This window comes from Symphodus melops (assembly GCF_947650265.1).
Source record: "Symphodus melops genome assembly, chromosome: 4".
Lineage (NCBI taxonomy): Eukaryota > Metazoa > Chordata > Actinopteri > Labriformes > Labridae > Symphodus > Symphodus melops.
The window spans coordinates 14,454,754-14,477,939 of NC_136694.1; the positions used below are offsets into that span (position 1 = coordinate 14,454,754).

At 40.0% G+C, this 23,186-nt stretch overlaps 1 protein-coding gene across 3 annotated transcripts in view; it reads right to left on the reverse strand.

The window, feature by feature from the left end:
* celsr2 (cadherin, EGF LAG seven-pass G-type receptor 2) overlaps window positions 1–23,186 on the reverse strand; it is a 58,244-nt gene that overhangs the window by 27,319 nt on the left and 7,739 nt on the right. For all 3 annotated transcript variants that reach the window (XM_079340659.1, XM_079340658.1, XM_079340657.1), the window contains exons 2-3: window positions 8,378–9,085; window positions 1,109–1,331 (exon numbers count right to left, since the gene is read on the reverse strand). In XM_079340659.1, coding sequence (XP_079196785.1) covers window positions 1,109–1,331; window positions 8,378–9,085 — 931 coding nt within the window. The remainder of the gene's footprint in view (window positions 1–1,108; window positions 1,332–8,377; window positions 9,086–23,186) is intronic.

The following is a 23,186-nucleotide window of genomic DNA, read 5'->3' on the forward strand; positions in this document are numbered from 1 at the left end:
AAAAAGCAGAAATAAAGTAAAACTTTCTACTTTTAAAACCAATGTGATTAAATTTAGATGAGGCGTTTTCAGGTTGCCTTTTCATTTTGTGCTGTGTCGGAAAAAAAGGAACCCTGGGCTTAAATCTTCTCTTTTTTGTACCGAATACTAATCAAGGTAAAAGATAGCGCCTCCATCTCTGAAAGTGAGTGCCAGTGTGAGCGTAGACAACTCTGTTTGCATCTCTCATGTCAGAGAAAGTACTACCCGCAAATAGTCAGAAGTTAAAGGAATAGTTGAACCATTTTGGTGAGTCAGTGTATTGAGATTGTCATCTTAACTGAGTAAAAGTAAAACAAGGGGGAACTGTTAAACTGGATCTATCTGCAAGAATCTAAATCCATTAGCCAGCATCTTTAAAGCTTACAAACAAACATGATATGTCCTTCAGATAATCTGCTTATAAACTCAACTGTAGAAGGTTTCAGCAAATATAAGCTAACATAAATCTGGCTTTAGCAACATTGTATATAAAATATCTCATATTTCAAGGTTGCAGGGAGTGTCTTCCCAGCAGAGCTACAGTAGTCCCTGTAGCTCTGCTGGGAAGACACTAAAGAAGACAAAAATATAAATATAATTTGAAACTAAAACTATAAAATATGGAGCATTTGGGAAATACAAACTAAAATAAGCATGAACTTGAAGCAGAAAAGGGGAAGTTAGATATTAAGGAATAACTAGAACTTCCTAAATACGATAAACACTTTCATCCATACACAGCCTCTCTCTGGAATGACGTCACAGTCTGCACTTCAGTAAAAGATTCACACCTCTGATAGGCAGAATCTTTCAGGGCTGGTTCTATATTTATAGAGCAGGATCCAAAATGGTAAACGAGAGTGGCTCTACAGAATATGGTCATTTGTCAGTGTTTCCATTATGGCTATTAAACACCATTATGATCACAGAAATGTGAGGTGGGGGCCACATTTCAGTGAAGAGAAAGCTCGAGAGTGAGCATGGAGGAGTAGATTGTGGAGGTGGATGCAGAGTGAATCACTGAAAGGTGACAGAGCAGCACAGGTGCTCTGCAGCATACTGCAGCTGTGGAAAAGGAGGTGCTTACGTGAGCGAGAGGGTGAAGTGGAAGCGCTGCCGGAGGCCCTTGAAGGTCAGGAAGGAATGTGGTGGGAAGTTGCGCGTGGTCATCTCACAGTAAGGTTTCTCGTAGCCGCCCTGTGGACACTCACATTTAAATCCTCCAACTAGCAGGTTGACACAGGAGCCACCGTTCTTGCAGACTCCTGGAGCGCAGCGGCCAGAGCGGGAGGACAGCTCGCAGCGTTCCCCTGCACACACAGAGAAGGATGTAGAAAGAGGAGCGTGATGAAGATGTATATTGTTTGTGACAAGCAGCATAAGCTTCCATGTCCCTGTACATCTTCCACCTCAGTGACACAGTACATGCTCTGTCACTGCAGCTGTCCTTTATGTGTTAATGGAGGTATGATTTATACAGAAGTATTGTTTAAATACATGAGCGAATGAAAAATAAATGATGAGGGTGTTGAAAGTGCATCAAAGACTCATAAATATGAACCCCTTTTGAACATGTCTGCAGTTTCTTTATTTGTCTTTCCTCTGTGTCAAACCTAGCTTGACTCCATATCCTCCCTTGGGGGAGTTCATTCCGTTTTTGATGCATTTATCTTCAGTGGGACAACCTGATATCTCAGAGCAGTGACTTAGCAATGAAACAAGGTCAGACTATGAAGCGGTCAAATGAAATGTCTGCAGTTTTTGCTCTTTGTAGTGTCTCGGAGCATAGAGCTCGGAGTGATGACTGCAAGATATCCACATCAAATACATTCTTGATGCTTAACTTTAAAAGGAACAACTGAAATATTGTTTAGTGACACTAAGTGGAATGAGGAAGATGATAAACCAAGAAAATAACAGACTGATCACTAAATCACTGATAACAATAAATAGTTCTTGCACAGATGGATCCCATTAAGCGTATCTGAAGGGATCAGAACAGGTCACACGTCCATATTGTCATCTCTCCTCCCTGTTCAGGTTCACATGTGCTGTTTGTCTGGATGCTCAGGACGGGACGTTCCAGCAGTCGCTCAGGCGAGACTGCAAGCTCCCATGCGTGAGCAGGAATCTGTGTCAAAGCTACTCAGTCAGCAGAGTGGAAGACTTCCTCTTTGTACTACAGCTCTACTGTAACACTGACACACACAGAGACACATTGAATGTCTTTACCCACTGACACACAGGCCTTTTATTTGCTCTGACAGTTCATTGCTTCATCCACAGACCACTGAGAGCTTACTTTTTACTGTCTTAACCCTGCTGCTCAGAACATCTGTTAAGTCAACTTAAGCGATGCTGATTAGACGGTTGAATTGCTGATAATGACAATTTCCATTCTCGGAGAAAAAATGTGAAAACACAAGACAACGTTTGAAAGACTTAATGTTAAAAAATCATGCTTTACAGTTAGTATTATGAGCTTGCCGTTATATTGTAATGGTATAAAGAATGGGTTGCCAGGTTGTGGAACCACATGCAGCTATTTAGCTGGAGTCTTAAAAATGAAAAAGAAAGAATGCCTTCCATGAGGCTTCAAACATAAAGTAAAAACGTTTGCTAAAAATCAACCATCATTTAGTTTAAATGATGAATCCAGAACAACAGTCAAAGTTTTCTCATTTAAGGCTTAATGAAAGAATGTGTTTAGACTTGTATGTTAAACAGCTGATTTAATGTTTGCTTTAAAAAGATGTTTTGAAGTGTAGGACACGCATCTTTGACCCACAGGGGAATCCTTGACAACTTCATTAGCATGCCCTGCTCTAGAGTGGTATAAAAACCCATGACACGACACTCTGCCACTCTAATAAATGGAGTGAGATGGCCACCCTTTCATGCCAAGACAATTTGTTGTCAAGTTCTTACTGCTGCTTCCTGGTGACAAACAGCCACTGCTGGCCAGCCGACTGGAAAATGAAGCCTTTCTGCCTCGTTTTTAATTCAGCAGCTTGCTGTTGGCAATAAAACACTTGTGTTTCTTTAAGCACTTACACGGGTCAAACAGCACATCAGCACAGAGCTAAACTTCACTCACAACACTGAGATGTTCTTCACTGTTAGTTGACAGCACATTTTACTGCAAATTTCTACAATTCTGCCCCGTTGGATGAAATTCTTTTGAGCGTTCACTTCCTCCCTGTGGGACGTACCCAGCACATACGCTCCTGAACAGCAGCTTCAAGCTGCCAGGTGAGCAACATAGCAGGACGGGAATGGGCTCACAGCCGCTATTTGACAGAATATTCCAATCAATAATTCAAACACGTCTCCTCTGCTCTATTTACAGTCCTCTGTAAGTTCATCCTGTTGCCCACACCCTGTGTTTGCTGCCAGCATGAATCATTAAAGCAGCAAATCGCACAGATACCTCAGAGATTCTGTTTTTATTTAGACAGGAGGAACCTCGTTTCCTGTCTCAGTTTGTGGGAAAAGAATTTTAAATCTCAACCTGGTCGGCTTAAATTAAGATAAAACCTCTGCCTTTACGAAAGAAATGTTTTATGTTAGAAAATGTTTCAAAAGTACTGCCTATAAACCAGATAAACACAACACACACACTTAAATCCATGCCAACATTCATTTCTTTAACCAGTTACCAACCAAATCCACTGTTTACTTAAAGAGTGCACCACTCTGAGCCAACCGTGTGCAGGGGGTTTCCTCAGAGATCTTTTCTTTTCTCAGCAGATTTGTCTGTGCTACTAGGTAACAGGTGAGTTTCATCAAGTGAGAGGATCCCAGCAGAAAACCAAAGAGAGAGGCTGATATTCAGATCAATGGCCACTCACCCCCCAGGAATATCCAGAAGAGTTAAAGATGCAGTAATCAATAAATGTATGGATACCGGACTATCTGTGTTGAAGTATCTGTGATCAAATATTCTTATCACATTATAGATTGTCTACATCCAACCACACACAGAGACCACATGACCTTGAGCTGTATCTGTATTCTTCTCATCACATTACTGGCCATACACATCCCCAAGACACGCACACACGCACACACACGCACGCACACGCACGCACACACACGCACACGCACACACACACACACACACTATCTACACAGAAACTCAGGAAGAACGACCAGAATAACACACACATCTGATTGTTAAAAATGTATTTCTTCAAACACAAATCATCAATATTGTAGATCAATGAAGCCCATCGGCATTTGTAATCATGTCTCTCAACCCTTTTTGTTCTGTTTATAAATCATTATTTATTAATTAATTATAAATCTATCACTAATCAAATCTTACTTTACTTTACTTTAAACATACTGTGAGTATTCATCGGCTTATGAGAGAAAACAATTCCATCAAGAAGATTACTGAATATTTCTGTTAAGCATTTACTGCTGACAGAACCCTTTTCTTTTTTCTCAGTGAGTGTTGCGTTTAACAGAGGAAAGAAGGTATAAGACAATCATTGTCTTCAGAGAAAAGTGCTTATGTAATTACAGGACAAGTAGACGCAATAACACGTTTAACTTTGTGAAACAGTTCCCTAAAATATATGCAAAATGAAAGTTTCTCAATTAAAAATGGCAACATTCAACATTCATTTGAACGAGTCAGGCCTTTTCAGGATACAAAAGTTGGGTTAGTTAATCTAAGCACAACAACAAAAAAATACTCTCATTTTAAAAGTGTCCTTCAGTCTGGCTGAGGATTTTGTTGATGGCACCCGGCAAAAGCTAATTGTCGTCGCTTTGAGTCCTTGGCTGGTATAAAAATTCAGAGTGGGAACACTCACCTGTTTTTTTATCCTCCAAGTGCTGTCGGCACTTTTTATCATCAAAAATGTGTTTGATTATTGAATGAAATACCAGAGATGTATAAAAACAGACGGGGTCAGCAGTTAGCATACAAATGATCATCACAAACACATGCAGGGTGCTTTTAATTCCCTCCTTTTTATACAGTGTTTGATCCTTACAGTGTGTTTTAAGAGAAACATGTGTGAGATGTGACAACCTGTTGTTCAGCATGTTGACAGTGACTCAGACAAACTGTACAAGAACGGCAAAGATGACTGCTGGTAGTTTTTTTTTTCATTTGATTTCGTGCTACCATCTGCCAACGCCTACGGTCCAGCAGTTACACACACCACCACCACACAAATACCGACGCATACACATCCACGCACCATTAAACAAACCACAGTTTATCTGTCCAACTTTTCATCCACACATCATAGCAGAGATTCAGCACTTAGCTCTCTGCCAAAACCGCAAAGAGCGGGCAATTTAGCACTCACACACTCAAACACACAGACCCCATGCCAGCGTGCAGCAACTCTTACTGAAGTCAAACAACATACTTGTGGATCTCAGAGGAAAATATATAGAATAAACCCTAATGGCCTTGTTTGATCAGACAGTCTGACAACATGTTTCAAACATCTTATAGAATAAGATAAAAGACATAATCTCTCTTAGATGACTCCTGCACACTGGCTCTAACAGCCCCACCTGGCTCTAAACGTCACACTGATGGGGATACATGCAGTTGACTGTTCTTTCTGCTGCCTGCAAATGAAAATGCGCTCACTTCACCCACTCACATATTCACTCTCCATCTCTGTCGCTTCACTTTAAAAGCACCTGCAGGTTCAGCTCTGACACCCACTGCTGTGCACAGGAATATGTAAGTGCCACTCCACTTGGACTCGGATTGACGGAGCCCACACGTTTAAATACTGACACTATTTCAGGCTTTATAAACAGCGGCACAAATAGATGGAAAAAGGCTTTTTATGTTTGACAGGAAAGAATGGAAATTCTTTCCCCTGTCAGAGCAAACAATGTGGATATTTGCATTTTTTTAACAGCAGACCTTTCTTTCGGCATTAAATCTGATGTGATGTTATAGTTGCAGTTATCCTTTCTTGTGATGCTCCAGGAATTTCAACATTTGCAGTCAGATGGACTGAAGTCACACAGTGCACAGCAGCTGAACATCTGCACATAATAACTACACTTCAGTACCCAAATTATCGAAGCATCATATCAAACAATAAGGCAATATGTCATATTTGCAATACTAATGTCGGCACTCCTGCTTTTGTGGGCTGTACAATGCATAAAGTATTAATAAACTAATTATAAAGCGATTAAAAATGTGTATGATGGTTAAATTAAAGGCAAATAATTTAAATCATTAAATTTACTAAATCTGCGATATAAGTAAACTGTTTGATTGATTATGATTAAAAGTATCATATAATTTACAGTTGTATGATACAATTTACTACAATGAAGAAAACATACTTCAAAACTAAATGTAAGTGCAGTATTTGACAAAATACATTTATTTACTTTGCAAAACAGCAAATTATAAATCAGCTATTGGTTACTTCCAAGATGAAATGAATCTTTAACTCACATTTAAAAGTCAGGGTTTGACCCACTTAAAAAACCAAAAATAAAGAGATGGAGAAACTAACTAAATATTCATAGTGTATAAATTAGCATATTATATTTCCTTCCTCTTTAGACTTTCAACTTTCCCTTTGCCCCTAAACCATATAGCAAGTGAGCAGACCGTCTTTAACCCTTTGAGAACGTGAATAATTTTTGGAGCAAAGACTAAAAAATAGTTCCTGCAATTCTGCTGCAAACAATCATAAATTATTTCTTCATCATCCTTTTTAAATGGACGCCTCTGTACTCTGGCTTCTTTTGTTATCTTAGATATATTTTACTACCGGGCATGTTACAGCCAGGGGACACTCTTCATCTGTAGCCATACATTATTTAAGATTTCTTTCCCTTATTCAACTCAGCATTACTGCTCTGTAAAGAAACACTGACGCTTTCTTTACTGCAAAAACATTTGAGACAAAGAAAAGATTTCTCCGAAAATCTTCAGCCTTTAAATAGAAATCAGTGAGGAGATATATGATGGTTGTTATATCATCATTCCTCCCGTTTACTGGCTGTTCCTCCTACAGAATAGGATGGAGTTATTAGAGTAGGTGTGAATTACTATGTAGGTATGCAGGTTATAAACAGTAGCAGGACTCACAAAGACAAATTGTTCTTGATCAAAAAAATGCAGCCAAAATAAGCGTGGACAGATATTTCTGGGACCAAAATCTTTGATTTTAATTTAATCAGGATGCTAAGACCAATGCTATAGGCTTTAAAACAGATCAATCAAGTTATTTCTTTAAAATGAACCAAAGAACAAATATGATGTTGCATGGACCTTAAATTGACACTACTTATAACATTTAAAGTAACCTTACATCAGAAATGCTTTACATCTGTTTACATGTCCATATCCTTGTCTTTTGCTGGCCAACAGGGATAACTAAATCAATAACTCATCACTCAGTCTTTGTCTGCACACACGGCCATCAGTATACCGGACAGTCTACCTCAATAAAGAGCCAGGTTCAATAAAAGAGCTGAAGAGGGGAGTGAATGGGACAGATGTTAACATTAAAGCCCCCATGGGAACTTTGTGAAAGAAAATGCATTTAAATTTTGAAGACTACGGCTTGGCATAAATTTTGCCCTTTGACCCTGTTGTGGCATTACATTTGAAGACAGGAAATTATTCAGTGTGAAATCCTGTGGGACAGCCTGCATAACCCCCTGCCTAACACAGTGATTTTGCTGTCAAAGATTACAAATAGTAGGCTAACCTGGCTCCAAGTGCCAAATCAGCATGCAGGGACCTTTCATTATTATTGGAGACCTCATCAAAACCAAAATCATAACAGTTAAAGTGTAAGGAATGGATTTAATGTTGTGCTTACTTGCTCTGTTAGCATGTCCAGCTAACTAGATACTTATGGCAGCTAAATTGGCAGCTCTGTTCTGGTCTTTCTTAAATGTACTCTCCAATAATCTTATATTCCAAACTAAAAGCTTGTTTAAGTTTCTTGTAAAACTAAAATTTGAACAAATAGCACAAATGTTTTTTTCTCATCAAACTTAACATAATGTTAGGATAACCTAGCTCTTGGACCTTTTAGTTGTAGCCTCTATCTTACAACATGTTAGCCAGAAATGGCACATTTAAGACCCTTCTGAGTTGTTTGGTTTTAAAATAAGGTGGATATAAAAATGTTCCCAAATTTAGATTATATTTTTCATACTGTAATACTGTATTTAGTGAATACAGACCATTTTGAGTAGTAAATCTTTCATTGTTGTGTTAGTAAACACCCTCACCTAATTTTCAGCAGTAATTGAGGAAGATGAAGGGAGGTAAATGATTTGAGACTTGAAAATAAATAATATAAAATGGACAAGTCAATGAAAATGAGCTTCTCACCTGTGTAGTCCTCAGAGCACTCGCAGGTGAAGCCTCCCTCTCTGCTGCGACACACACCGTGGGTTCCACAGGGTTTTGAGTAGCAGAGGTCAATCTCTGTCTCACAGTAGTCTCCTGTGAAGCCGGTCGGACACCGGCACCGCAGCCCGGCGATTGGATGAATAGGTCTAAACAGGATGGTATCTGATGCAACAAATGGTGCCAGACTGTCAAACTTCAGCACGGACACACATTTCATGTAGTTCTCACATGGCTCTCGGAGGCAGATGTTGTCATCAAAGGGAAGAACTTCCTGCGAGGAAATCTTAGCAAGGAGGCTGCGATTCAGGTACAGCCGCTCCTGCAGTTCTTCTGACCCAAAGAATTCCCCGCCTCCAATTTCGACCCCTTTTCCAGGCTGGTCCCCACTGTGGTCGAGAAGCCCTATAGGCTGCTGAGCCTCCCCCAACACAGGCACAGCTACGGACAGGCTCACATTCAGGATGCGAGCACTGACATCAGTGTCGTCTTGGATGTTAAAGATGACAACATCCTCAGGGGCAGCAGAGAGGACACGGGCCACTCCATCCAGAAATTGAGCAAGAAGCAGGGAGAGGAAGTGCTCCTGGGAGGTGTTGGCGAGCCTCAGTGTGATACTGTTTGACAGCATCTCATCGGTGATGATGGTGACCTGAAGGAGGCACTGAGCTGACACCGAGTGGACACCATCTGAAAAAGTAAAGGAGACATAAATGTAAAATTTATGGGATTTGTGATTTATATTTTGGAATTGTTCATAATTGGCTTGTGATCTGAAATGCTTTAATATTTAAAGAGAGGGTGACGGCAATCGTGGTGATATCAATCAATGGCTCAAGGAGATTGATTCAACTCAGTTTTGTCATCTGTTTATCTTGGAAACATATCAGTTAAAATCAGATCAATGAAGCCATCAGATTTCATCCACAGTACTTCTTGAATGTTAGCTTAAAAAATCACGGATCAACGCCAATCCTCTAATGGAGGCTACAGGGATTGTTAAAAGGTCTCGTAACAGTGGACATGGAATGCTTTTGTTTTTATATTACATAAATTAAGAGATTTAAACCAGATTAACATGACCATCTACTTTAAAGTCAACATTGACTGCATCATGGGGCAGCTGTTACAACTGTCCACGCAGGATGTATGCAGGTCGAGTCATGGTGGCACATTTAAGCAACAGTTGCTCTTGTTTGCAGGAGACCCTCATGTGCAAACAGAAAAACACCCCTGTTGTCACTATGAATGCAAAATTAGTTGATAGTGACTGACTTGTATTCAAAAATGATTATACAAAAATCATCACTTTTATAAATCCCACTTTTATCTCGCTGTTTAGTAATTCATTCTTGGCACAAAGGAGAGAGGGGGTTTTTGCGGGGAGGGTCTTTCTCATGTGCCAGAACAGATAACAGGAGAATGCCAAGACTCAGACGGAACAAGTGTATCTCTCTTTTCAATGCACTCCAAGTTTCTAATCAGCCATTTCACGCCTGTATTCACGACTCTCTCTTTCTTTTCTTTGTCCGGAAGCAGAGAAGCGCCTTCATTATACATGCTGCACTGAAAGCCTCAAGATTCAAATTCTACGCTTACAGCATTTCTCAGCTCAGCAAATCTCTAACAAGACAACATATTTTTTGTCTATTGTCTTGTTAGTTTGGCGTTTTATCTTCTATACATTCAGTTTTTTGGAATTGACTGCACACATGTCGTGCTTTGTCTGCGATTGTACAGTAGCTCTTGACTGTACAATACATGTTTTACCATGTTAGATATGCCTTTATCATCCACTTTGGATTTGCAATGTAAATAATGCTACTGAATAATGTCAAAAAGGTTCTGTTTCATTGTGATAACCTGGTTGTCCTCTGTAGCTCCTTCACTTTAACTTAGTTGAGCTCAGTTAGTTAGATGTTTTTCTCCTGTAAACACAATACAATAAAACAATAAAAAGGGAAACTGCCTATCAGCTGGAAGTCACAGACTGGGGCAGTCAGAGTTCTGCTCACTGAGCAGTAACATTATAATGACAACAGGGTTGATCCTAAAATATCCAATCACAAAGAACACAAAGGGAAGGTTTTTTTTTATGTTGCTAACAAGCAGGAGACCTATGGATTTAAGCCCGTTAGTCTCTGGTTGTTCTACATCCAGCAGACAGAAAGTTTGATACGACTGCATTACAAAATATATGCAAAACCTGATTTTCAAGACATGATTACTCAGACTTGGGTGAGTCGTATGCTAGAGAACAAGAAGGCTGAAGTAGTAAAAATATATAAAGTTTGCAAAGAGCATCCTGCCCTTTTGGCTTTATTTGTTAGTGGAAAATGACAACACTTTGTCTGTCAAAAGTCACAGAGTTTCACGTTAACATCAAACACAGTGGCCATTCCCCTTTAGTCTATCTCCCTGCTGCCATCAGGTTCCTGCCTGAGACCTTAAGGCCAAACACACAAAAGGTTTAATCTAATCAAATGTGTCAAAAAAACAAGGTCTGGCCTCTCCTTCCAAAATAATCAATGGGATGCTTTGTTCTGGATGTCTGGATGTCGGCCAGATAGCAGAACCTGTGAGCCGAACTCACTTAAAAACACTCTGCCAAAAGTTACCAGATCCCTGTTTTGGCATTGAACAAATTTAAACACCAAGTGCCAGAAGAGGTGGGAGGAAAGAGGAGAGGGGTCATAGAGGAAGTAAGACAGAGAAGCATGTTTGACACGGTTTTAATCCCTCTACTATCAGTCAAGTGCTTCCAGCACTGTAATAATACAGGGCTTTAGCAGAGGAAGTGGGGGAAAATCAAAGAACAGAAACAACCAGGCTCGCTCCTCTAATTCACACTTTACTGTAAAAACAGAAACACAGACAAACGCACACAGACACAACACCTGTGTATACAAGACACATTTAAATATAGGAGGGGGAAACATAACAGGAAGCCTCGACAAAGGTAAATCAGTTCATAGTTCAGCCTCTATGCTCAACAAGAGAGAACAGATTCACTGATGATTGTTTTTTATTGCCAGGCCAGCTAATCTACTCATGATTATTGTGAGCATTTATTCACGAATAAGGAGTTGGTTTCCAGTCTTTGGTCAAAGGCCTTCTGAGTGATCTTTGTTTTTGTTTTTAAAAGCTGGATAGCCACTACTTGTAAGTGGAAATTGCAATTTAGAAAAATTGCTCACATTTCACAAACATAAAATGTGACGTGGCGCCAAGTAGGAAGATTTAATAATCAAAGGTCTCCTGATAAGGGGGTGGTGACCAGTAAAGTCGAATAAATAAATTGTAGATTAGAATACATTTTCTGTGCAAAAGCTCTAATCTTAAATGTTTAAATTGACAGAGATTTTGTACAAATAACAGGTGACAACTTGAATCTGTGTATATAGTAAGTCAATTAATCATGTGTTCTTCAAATGTGAGATAATAGAGAAAACAAATCCTAACTAATTTTCCTGGAGTCTAAATTGTCATTAACAGATTATAAAAATCTTTGCGGAGGCCTTTAGATACATGAGACAACCACTGTAGTTAGTGTACACACACAAGCACACACACACACACACGTACATATATAAACACAGACAAAAGGCTTATTCAAATCAAGGGAACTCAGCAGGCTGCTTCGATCTATCAGTGAGAATCTGACAGTTTTATGGATTATGATTCCAGGTCTCACACAGAGGAGATTTTCAGCCAATGTTTATGGGAACAGAGGAAGGACTGTACATGAAAGCTTTGGTTTTATTAAACAAACAAATATTCAAAAGTCACATAGGCTAATGTCAGCACTAGAGTCATTTCAGATTTGATAGAAACGAATAAACAACAACAAACAGTTTCTCTTGTTCGACTATTAAGCTCACTAGAACTGATAACTTGCAGTGCAAGCAGCCAGATATACACAGCTCTCAGAGAACATAGGCACTTAAAGGTTAGGCCATATAGACAGACATGTATTTAATTATGTCCTCTGCCAACTCACATTCTTGGTTTGGAGCTAGGACAGAGATACAGACATGGACACAGCGCTGGGAACCTGAGCGCGAGGAGAATCTGCTCTGAAAGGAACCAGACCATCCCTCAAAGAGGTCATTCTCCATAGAAGGATCCTATGCTGAAGAACGCAGGGTAAGCGGTGCATTTAGGGCCAAAAAGGAGGGAAAAAAAAGAGGGATGCTAAAATGGTAGCAAGACGAGGTGCCAGCTCTGAAGTGTGACACTGTTTTCAGCGCAGAGTTTGACCCCCTCTGGGCCTCTTGGTGCCAGGAATGCTCTCAGCTAGGAAGTGGCGCCAGCAAAAAAGATTAAACACACTGAGGCTGTAGGACTGCCAAGGCTGTGTACAGAATTGTGTGTGTGTGTGTTTGTGTGTGGGTGTGGGTGGGTGATGTTAATCCTTGCGTCTACACAAGCAGAGCGGAGAGTTTACGTTGAAGCAGAGGAGGTTTGTCATCACAGAATCACAAGAGGGGTGGAGCACAAATAGAGAGTCTTTATGATTCAGAAATGAATTAAGAATGAAAATCACAATCCAATTCAAAATCATTATAGTTTATTGCCAAAGAGATTTATTAGGAATTTGTCTGGGTGTTTTAGTGTCTGACAAGAAACAGAAAATTAATCAAGACAGGGGGAAAAGTAAGCAGCAATACTCATACATAAAACTCAACTTAGATCTTGGAGTTGAATCAATGTTTCACACAGCAGGATAATTATGCCAATTTTGGCCCCGATTCTCCCCTTCCAATAATCTTAAGGACGCCCCGATCATCATAAAATAATCTAGCCGTGTGTAGTGTGTTAAAACTGCTGTGGTCGGCTCGGAAGGATGTCGGGACTGTTCCGATCTCAAATCAGGGATATTCAAGATGTTGGATTGTTTTGGCCCGATTTACCATTGTGTGTGGTGTCCCCCGAGGGGAAAACGAGCATGAGCCTGTTAACTGTGACGCGTAGCCAATTTCGAAAGTGAGGTGACGTGGTTGCGAGGAAACGCCGGGAGCACGCAGGGAATCCAAAAATCAAAACACGTTTGATCTCGAGAGGTTTTGCGAGATTTCCTGTCCGATCGGGGGATGTTCACGAGTGAAATTGGTTCGTGTGTGGTGTGTGTTGATGTGGCCGCACACCACAAACTGTATGACAACAACACTGTAAAACCTCAGATTATTTATCGCCATGTGTGTGGTCTCTAAGGTTCGGGAAATCAGCAGACAATTTTAAAATCCTGTCGTGTGAACCAGGCTTTAGTGATTTTTTAGTGATTCATCTATTTGATCACTTGGTCAGAAAAAAATATATATAAACAGCTGTTTTCATTGCTGTGGGTCAGCTGCATTAATTATTCAGGATGCAAAGAGAACCTTGCGGTTGCTACTGCTCATGTTCCTGTGAAAAGAACAGGCATATCAACAGAGCAAAAAAAACCTTCAAGACAAAACTGTTGCAGGTTACCAAGCTGATTCATTAGGATTTCCAGAGAAAAGTCTCTCATAGACACACAAAGGTCATGTTTGACTAAAAGTTCATGGACATGAATTATCAGGAGAGATTGGAGAGAGGAGGTCTACATCTTTTTATCTGTGAATTATAAATGAAGCACAGTTTCAACCGGTGAAAGAATAATGCACTACAAATACTTCACAGACAGTTTCAGGAGCACAAAGACAGCCTTTACATCAGAGTGTTTACTGAGAAAAAAGGTGTTATTCAAACCAAGATATAAATGGATTTCTGTTTCAAGCCTACCAGGGATCTCAGTGGCGAGGATAAAAGGCTGCTGAGAGAGAGACAGAGACTCAAAGAACAAATCGGTGAGACTGGCCTAATTAGAGCACAAAGTTGCCATCAAATCTCCCCGCTGAATCCCAGAAAATGTCAACAAAGTCATGGTGGATAAAGATCAGAAGGACTGTTTGACCAAATTACTCAGGACAGAGACATCAGCTTTCGAAAGGCTGAAAGTAAACCAGAGCCTTTCCCTCAGAACGTCCCCTGATGGGCCTCTGAGTTGATCTGTTATTTACGCTTTCCTCTCTGTTTAAAGATTGTATCTGGAGTTTTTCTTCTCTGCATATCAAGTAGAAAATAAAGAAAATTACGTTTTTAAGAGCTGTGATGTAAACACTCAGGCTAATGACAAATATAGGGTAAGAAAACAAATCACAGTTCTCTGTGACGCTGCTTGCAAATGACTGTTACAGCTTTCAGTGCTGAATTGAATATCAAGAAAAGAGAACAAACAGCGGTGTTAAGGCTACTATTTTCTGTTTTGTGTTCTTTAGATAGAGAGAGGGGATGATATGGAGTAAAGTGTCTTGGTTTATATGAAACCCAGAATGCAACAGTAAGTAGTCGACCTCTGAGTTTTGAATGCTACATACTTAAATAGAGGGAAAGTACTTATCATTCAAATAATCCATCAAGTGGCAACATATTTTTTTGTATAAAATTCCATTCTGTATGTACTATACACACTGATGCCTGCTAACATTGGCCTGGATGTGGATGAAGTGGATGAAAATCAAGCTGTGCACAGCTGCCTTCGAAAGAGCTTTTTTTGTATAACATGAAGACATCTTCAGACAACCATGTCATGCTTAAGTCCCTCAAATGAAATGTGAGAGACTATTAGAAGTGGCATTTATGTAAAAATCGAGATTCCGATCTTGTTGTGAGATTTAAAATAGATTCCAAAAATCGATTGCTAAGTGCAAGCTCTTGAACTCAGTAGCAAACCAAATGGAGCAAGAAATTAAGCCAGTCTCACAGATGACTGGAGTAGATCCCAAAGTATGTACTAATTCAAAAATAGACTTTGATTCATGCATCCAGAGTCGCTTTATGAAAATAGATTGAAAAAATATGCTCATAGAATTGATACAAAAATGTTTCAAATGTGGAGTTTCTAGTTTTAACATCTTTTTTAACTGCAGGTCAACAGATCTATTACATGCAGTCTGTAGGTTGTTAGCAAGACACATTTTTATCATTAAGAACTCCAAAAATGTGATTTTAACTAGAGACTGCTTTCTACAGACACTTATTGACATCATCACTTTACTTACTGCTAGTCTTGCTCAGAGGTACTTCAGCAGGCTTTAAACCTACCTGCTCCACCTCCTAATGTGCAGGTTAAACACAAAGCCAAGGATAAAACCTTCTAGTTTAAGTAGGGAGGGGGAACACATTAGTAAAACTATAAAAATGCTATTTATCATTGTGGTGAGACAATAAATAATCCTACTTAAGCAGCTCACTCAAGCAGCCATTCATCACATGTGTAATGGTGCCAAATTAAGAACGCCGCAATCAAACAAAGCCCATTAGTTCTATGATCCCAGGCGGCCGGTATTCCCTCAGAGGCAGCTGTGTGTTTCTCTGCCGAAGTGTGTCATGTTGAGGGGAACCTCTGGGTAAGAAGGTAATGAAGTTGAGCAGAGTCTGTCTTAGTTGTTTAGCCTCAATTCACTACAGTATGTGCAGCACGCAGTGAGAACTTACTACATCAAAGAGTGCAAAGCCAGGGTCCCATTCCCAAGATCAATAGGGAGATCATAAATTAAAAATCACTTTGCAGGGCTGAGGCCTGTGGATGCATCTGCAGTTCACAGTATTTAGAGATTCAACCAAAGAAACCCTCTGCAAACTTAAATAAATAAGTGATTTGGAAATGATCACTCACTTTCTGTGTGATTGGTTGTCAAAACTGTAAAGTGACATTTGGGAACATGTTTTTGATTCAATACTCGTTTCTGAAAGTTTCCATTTCTATTTCTATCCTGTGAGCGAGCAAGGTTTAATTAGAGCATTTTTAAAATGTGAAATGTAATATTTTGGTGTATTAGTGCATTTTCATATTGGGTTGGAAGTTGCAACATGTTTAACTCTAATCTTTCAATGAAAACCAACGTTTTAGTGTAACAGCGTGTGCCTTTACTCTGAGATAGAGGAGCAGCTGCCCCTGTCAAACAACCACAGAGTCAACACAACCACACACCACCCAAATAAACAACAGAGCTGTGACCTGTTAGTGAAGTCCTCGCTCGGCCACAAACAGGACACAGTTTAATTGAATGCGAGGTAAATACTCAGTCCTTGGAACAGTCTTGAATCCCATGCATTCATTAATGGAGCTCTGCTGCTGTAAACGGTCATGTGTGACTGACCCCCACTAATGTATTACATTTTTACTTGTTCAGTTGTCTCGTCACCTTGACAGATTTATGGCATGTTTGAGACTACAGCCTGCAGGTGCTGGGACCTGTCAACATGGGGCCCACTTGGCTGTAAATCTGGGGAAGGGTGAAATTGGACAGGGCAGAAAAACTACAAAAGAGAACTGGAGACATAACTATTCCAACACACACACAGGAACTAAAACAAAGAGGAGGTGTAGCTTGAGCAGTTTTCATGGAGGATAACTAAGGAAAATGAAAAATGTGATTAAATGTGGATTCTGTACAAAATTAATGCTGGACCCTTTAAGAGTTTTACTATACATTTACGATCTGAGTCAAGGACGAGCTTTTTGACACAACAAGAATGGACAGCAGGTGGACACAAAGGAACAGAGAGAACCCAGCAGGACCTAGTTCCCGCTCTTAAACAGTCATCATTAACACCTAAGAATAGAAAGAAGAGATTCAGGCATGGAAAAAAAACATTAAAGAAGCCTAATTTGGGTTAAAGAGGCAGAGAGAAGAAGCTATCATGTTGGAGAAGTCACTGTAGATCAAGCATATCAGATGTCTCCTTTATTAAAACTAAGTCCACTCTGCTTGGTGTTAATCTTATTTAAAAGCTGGAATTCCAAGTCCTGCTGATCAAAAGGGGCAGAGGAAAATGTGGCTGAAGAGCGGCCTGCTTGAAATAACCATCTCTGAAAGGTGAAACTCACTAAAATGCAGCTTGAATAGGGGCTAACGACTGGTGGTGATGGTGGGGGGTGCTATGCATTGCAAAAGGAGCGACAGATTTTTCATCTCATTACCCTCATAACCCCTCCCCTTCCCTTCTCCCCTCTTCCTGACCCCCTGCTAGACGAGCAACGGCCAAAGCTGACACCCCACCACCACCACCACGCTCTGCATAAAATAATCTAACGGCACATGCCAGGCCTCTGTCCAGCTATATCGGCAAACTTTAACACATAGCCTTCAGATGTCAGATGTTAAGTAAACACGCAAGGGCTATTTTAACTTCAAAAAAATATTTAGAGCTAACTGTGTCCTTTTGTATAATGAAAATGTACAGGACATTATCTAGTATCTAATCTACATTACATTTTGATGTTAAATAATGAACTGCTTGGTCTTTTAGCTCAAGTCATAGTTGAGAATTAATTTTCCTGGAAGGCAAACCATACCATGAGAGACTAGACAAATAAAAAGCTTTTCTAATCACCAAAACATTGTTGAGCAGCAAGGAAACTCTAAGCATACAATAACATCAGCCTGGAGCAGATACATGATTGGATTTGGATAAAGCTCGTAATTTCCATCAGTTAGAGAACTGTATTGTTGTTTCTCATGTTGGAAAAAAGCTTCTTGCATATCACACTCTCAAGGGAGGGACTGGACGGCATGCTTGAACGCCTACACAGCAGATTGGCTGTTATTTATATGTGAGCTCTGTTAGAGCCGTTACATCAGGCAACACAAATTTCACTAATCTTCATGATGTGTAATTATTAATTCGACCATGCATGAGGATAAATGCTTGTGTTAAATAAAACATAGGCATCTATAAATCCTTTATAAAACAAAATAAAGGTAAAAGTCTTTAACCTGATTTTTTTAAACATTGTTTTTTCAACCAGCATCCTGAAACTGGATGTGTCTGCAGCAAAGCACTTAAGCTTAAGCAGAAAAAAAAAAAAAAAAAAAAGAACAAAGATCAGCTGTAATGATAGGAAAAACACAACACCACTTAAATCCTACAGTGACCGAGGAGTCAATAATGAAAACTGCTTGTGTAGCTCAATGTCAGCCCAAGGATTTCCATCCAGAGGAGTCAGAGCAGACCCACGGTCCCTCTGCTGATTTCTCCATTCAGGAGGAAAGCTGACTATGTTGGAGGCTATTCGTACTCATTTGTGGATGCTGCCACAGCATCTTCATTCCCAACAAACACAAACACTTTTCTGCTGTATCTGAAAACCACAGACAGAGGACATTCCACAGATTCTTCCTCTATGGTGAGGCGGCTTTAGAGCACAGAAAAGCATCTGAACTCTTCCAATCAGAACATTTGCATATCAAAGGAAAACGGCTGTCAGCGCAATAGTAAAGAGACATTAGCATGCAAAGACGTGATGAAGCTCTTATTCACACATACCAATAGTCATTTGAATGATACTAAGTGTCTTACACAAGTACAATTCTGACATTTATCACTTTTTTTTTTTAAAGGAGCAGGAAGTAAACAAACACATGACACCAGTGCTGGAAATGTAAGAATAGTAAAGGAGTGTTATATTAACTGTTTCTGACAGTGTCATATTTGAGTGTTGTCACAGTAAAATTATTTTTGGAAAGAAAAACTTGATAAAATTTGATTATCATTCAAATAATCCATCTGCATCTGAGTTTATAAATAGTAACTCAGATTCATTAAGTGTTGTAAGAAAGAAAAACCGACTATATTTCCTGTGAGCATGATTCTCTTCTGTGATTATTCATACAAATAAGGCAGTTAAGTAACACTTTAAACTCCTTCACGTTAACGTTCAGCACCTCCATCAGTAACACCTTGTGTATAACAGCCTAATGTTGATAGTTCACATCTCAAGAGTTAAACCATTCACATAAAACAGGTCAGTGTGACCGTCTGACTCTGGTTGGTTGCATACTAAATTAGTGCAATTTAACTTAGAAGTACTGGACTGTTAAATAAACATCATCCTTCACATTCACATTATTGAGCAGTTGTTTCTGTACTAAAATTGATACAGTAGAAAAGATGCAAACACATTGTATTTTTTATACCAGTAGTTGCGAAAATGAACTGTCAGCCTCCCTTACAGCACCACCTTTCATTTCCTTGTTTTTCAAAACTGATTTTTTTTATAGTTGTTATTAAAGGCAGTTACATAAATGAGGCATCCATTGTAACATTATAAAGATTCATTTCACTTTAGACTCAAAAAGCTCAAATTTAAAGTAAGTAAAGAATAATCACTGTATTACACAGAATGAGCACTTTTGAGCCATCCAAGTTATGGTTTCAGATCAGAATATTTAAATAATTCATCCAACAGAATCACACAGTACACATTTTTTAATTCATGCGATTGCCAAATAAAGGCCCTAAGAGTTGTTTCACCTTGATAATTTGGAAAAGCAAAATTATGGAATTAATAATATAAATAATTAATTTATTAGTTTTGGCTAATTGTCTTTTTGAAAACTCCTTTCTAATTGCAGCACAGCACCTTGTACTTTATGCAGAGTAGCTGACATTAAGTACAGAACTTTCTTTTAAATCTAATCTATTTCATACAAATGTCCAGTTACAGAACTTCACTCAAAGAATATTTTCACATGTTTCAATTGACAGTGCAGAAGTAGTTTGGGACAGGGTTTTTCCTGGTTGAAAAAAGCCGGCCTGAATCTGTATCATATGTGCCCAGTCAGCGTTTCACTTGAGGGGAGATTGTACAGTCAAAAGGATAAAGGGCAGCAGTAGCTCAGTTTGGACCCGATGCGGACCAAAAAAATGGAAGTTGGTCTAGATGGGGACCAATTCTCAAGTACTGCCAAGGTGCCCTTGAGGAAGGCACAGAACCCCGACCGGCTCAGAGGGTGCTTCCAGTGAAAGAGAGAAGCATTTATCTCAAAAACAGTGAACCAGAATTTCCTATTCAGGAATTAATACTGCACTGACTGTACAAAAAAGTATATAAAATTAAAAATACTCTGTGCAGGGGTTTAAAGCATTACATAACATAAAAATTAAATAAAAAAATAATTCACGGATGAATAGCTGGCCTGGTGGAACTGTTAAGAGCATAGTGGCAAACAAGTGGACACAAAGACAGAAGGGGGGCTCATGGGGGGGCTATCCCAGACAGAGCAAACCCCATTGTCTGCTTTGATTGTGAAGACAAGCAGGGCAACGCTCAGATATATAGAAGCACCACAAGGTCTCCTCACCCCAGCGATGCACCAGCCTTAATCCCAAACACCACTTCCCTTCCTCCTAATACAAAGATGATGTCATCCTCATCCTCACCCCCACCCTTACCCCCACCTCAGCTCAGCTCCTCCGGACATTTGATGCAACTGAGCGAGGAGGAGGGAGGCCCACAGAGGATGTTCTGCGTGTAAAGAAACAAGCTGGCAGCAAGAAATCTGATATCCTCTGAGTGCATCTGTGTCACAACTGAAAGAGCTGAAAGACAACACTATCATATCCCCGCAAGCTTTAAACGCTTTACCGCCTCTGAAGACCTGTCATCTGCTAGACTAGATGTTGTCCTTCAATTATGCCACTGATGGAAAGTTTATATCTGCAGTCAGGTGTCGACTGACTTGATGCATGTCCTGTAAAATGTTTGCAGCTGGGAGGACAGGTCATCGTGTCCTGCAGCAATACAGGTCCAAAGAAAGCCCTACATGCTTCACTGGAAAATAAGGAGAGGAGGGACATTTGCTCTTTAGAACTTTATGTGCCTCCCCTTCCCCCTATCTTCACTTCCACAAAAGGGACCTTACCCCTTGTCCCCACCCACAAGGAATTTCTCAGGCATTGCTGGCTTCACCATGACAACTGGGTGCTTAACAAAGCATTTCTCTTAGACATTCTTCCTTTCACAGGGGAGAGAGATGGGGGGACAACAGTCAAAGGGAGGAGGGAGGGACAGAGAAGGAATTGGGGGGGGGGGGATAAAAAGGGAGGGTGGAGGAGCTTCCAATGATGGGAGGTTGCAGGGGTGAGGGCCATAAGACCCAGGCAGATAGGAGAAAAAATGGGGAATGGTGACAGGACAACAAAAAGAGGGTAAGAGAAACAGGATCAAGGTGATATGTGATTCTAAAAAGGGAGAGAAAAGAAGAGTAACAATGATACAAACATTCCAAGCAAGCCTGCAAGTGTGACTAACACCATCCAGGGAGAAAGAAGGAGGCAGGAAGAATAAAATGAGCAGAGTACGGATGACTCTGGTCACACAAAATGCGGGTGAGCGTTTGCAAGCTGTGACTTTGAATCTGATGAATCAAGCATTAGGCAAACAGAAATTCATCAAGCATTAAGAACACAGACATCCAAGGTGCGCTTCGCTCGAGTGAAATAATTACATAGACGGGAAGGAGAGGAGAAAAGCAATCATAGGGGTCCAGATGTTGGAGGCCACACACATTACACACAAACACCAGATTTTATGGGCTAGTGTTACAGAAGACAAACCCCTGAGAAAGTCCCCTCACAGACAGCTCCAAGGTTTAATAAGATTATAATGAAATTAGTCTTGCTTTAAATGTCTTGGTCCTACTTATACAATGTTCTTCAAATGCAAGGGTGCCAAAGGCAGTGAGAGTTGAAGACAACATCAAAAACAGTCAACCTATAGAAAACTTAAATCTTCCTCTGAAGAATCAGATAAGAAAAACATCCCGACAAAAGAACTGAGCTTTCCATCTTTAAAAAAAAAACACAACTTGAATTACATAAACATATGGTTTCTCCTAATTTGGTCTGACTGCCAGCAAGTTTGGCTCACAAATTTGACAGAAAGTGGTTTAACCTTGGAGCATCCACAGCAATACACTTGTGTTATAAAAAAAAGAGAAAATATCTGCTGTCCACCATGTAATTTGAGCGTCTGTACAACCTGCAGTGTGATGTGAGCTGAATCAAACTGCCATCATTAGTCGTGGAGGCGTGTTGTCTGTTAAATCTCTGCACTGGCGTTTGCAAAGTGAGCACAGGGGCGCAATATTGGCTTGGACGCTGAATCTGATTAGAACAAGGGCGAAGTGTCCTGATGTTCTCGTCTATATAATGTATACTCTGTATACACGTTACACAGGCCGGAGGTCTGAATTTAGGTGTGTCATTGCTACTTATTGAGTTAAAAATGTGCTGGAGGGGAACCGATGACTGGGGAGTTAGTTTGCAGGTCTCATGTTTAGAGGCTATGGTCCTCAGAGGAGGCAGTTCAGGTCCGGCCTGTGGCTCCTATCCCTCATATCATTCCCCAGAATCCCCACTCTATCCATGTTTGCCACATATTCTAACTAACAAGCATAATAACATGTTTAGAAATGAAGGATAATGCAGGATTAGCTCTACTTTCTGTACGGAAATTGAGGGACTTTAAAATAAAAGATAAGCAGGGAAAAGATCTTCATCATCCAACCCAAACACCTATTTATGCAGGCTCACGCTTGCCTGGGAACAGTGGATCAGCCTCTGAGTGTGTCAACACTGTTCTGACGGATCCCAGGATACAGATGCAGCTAATCTAATCCCTCCAACCACAGCCAGCCCACCACTCTGCAGTGTGACCACAACTGTCTTCATAATGCAGCAGTGACACATGGTGAATAATATCACAGAAGCCAGATGAATCCTCAACATGGCAGAAATGGGAGCTACAATTCCATAGATGAGTTTCAATTACCATTTTTTTTAGAATCAGTAATCTGGCACCATAAATGGCTGATGTAATTCAACAGTTACTAATTTAATTTATGCCAGTGAACTAAATGGTATTTGATTGTCAGGTGCAGTTTTAAGTGGATGCTCATGAAAAGACAAGTCACTTTAT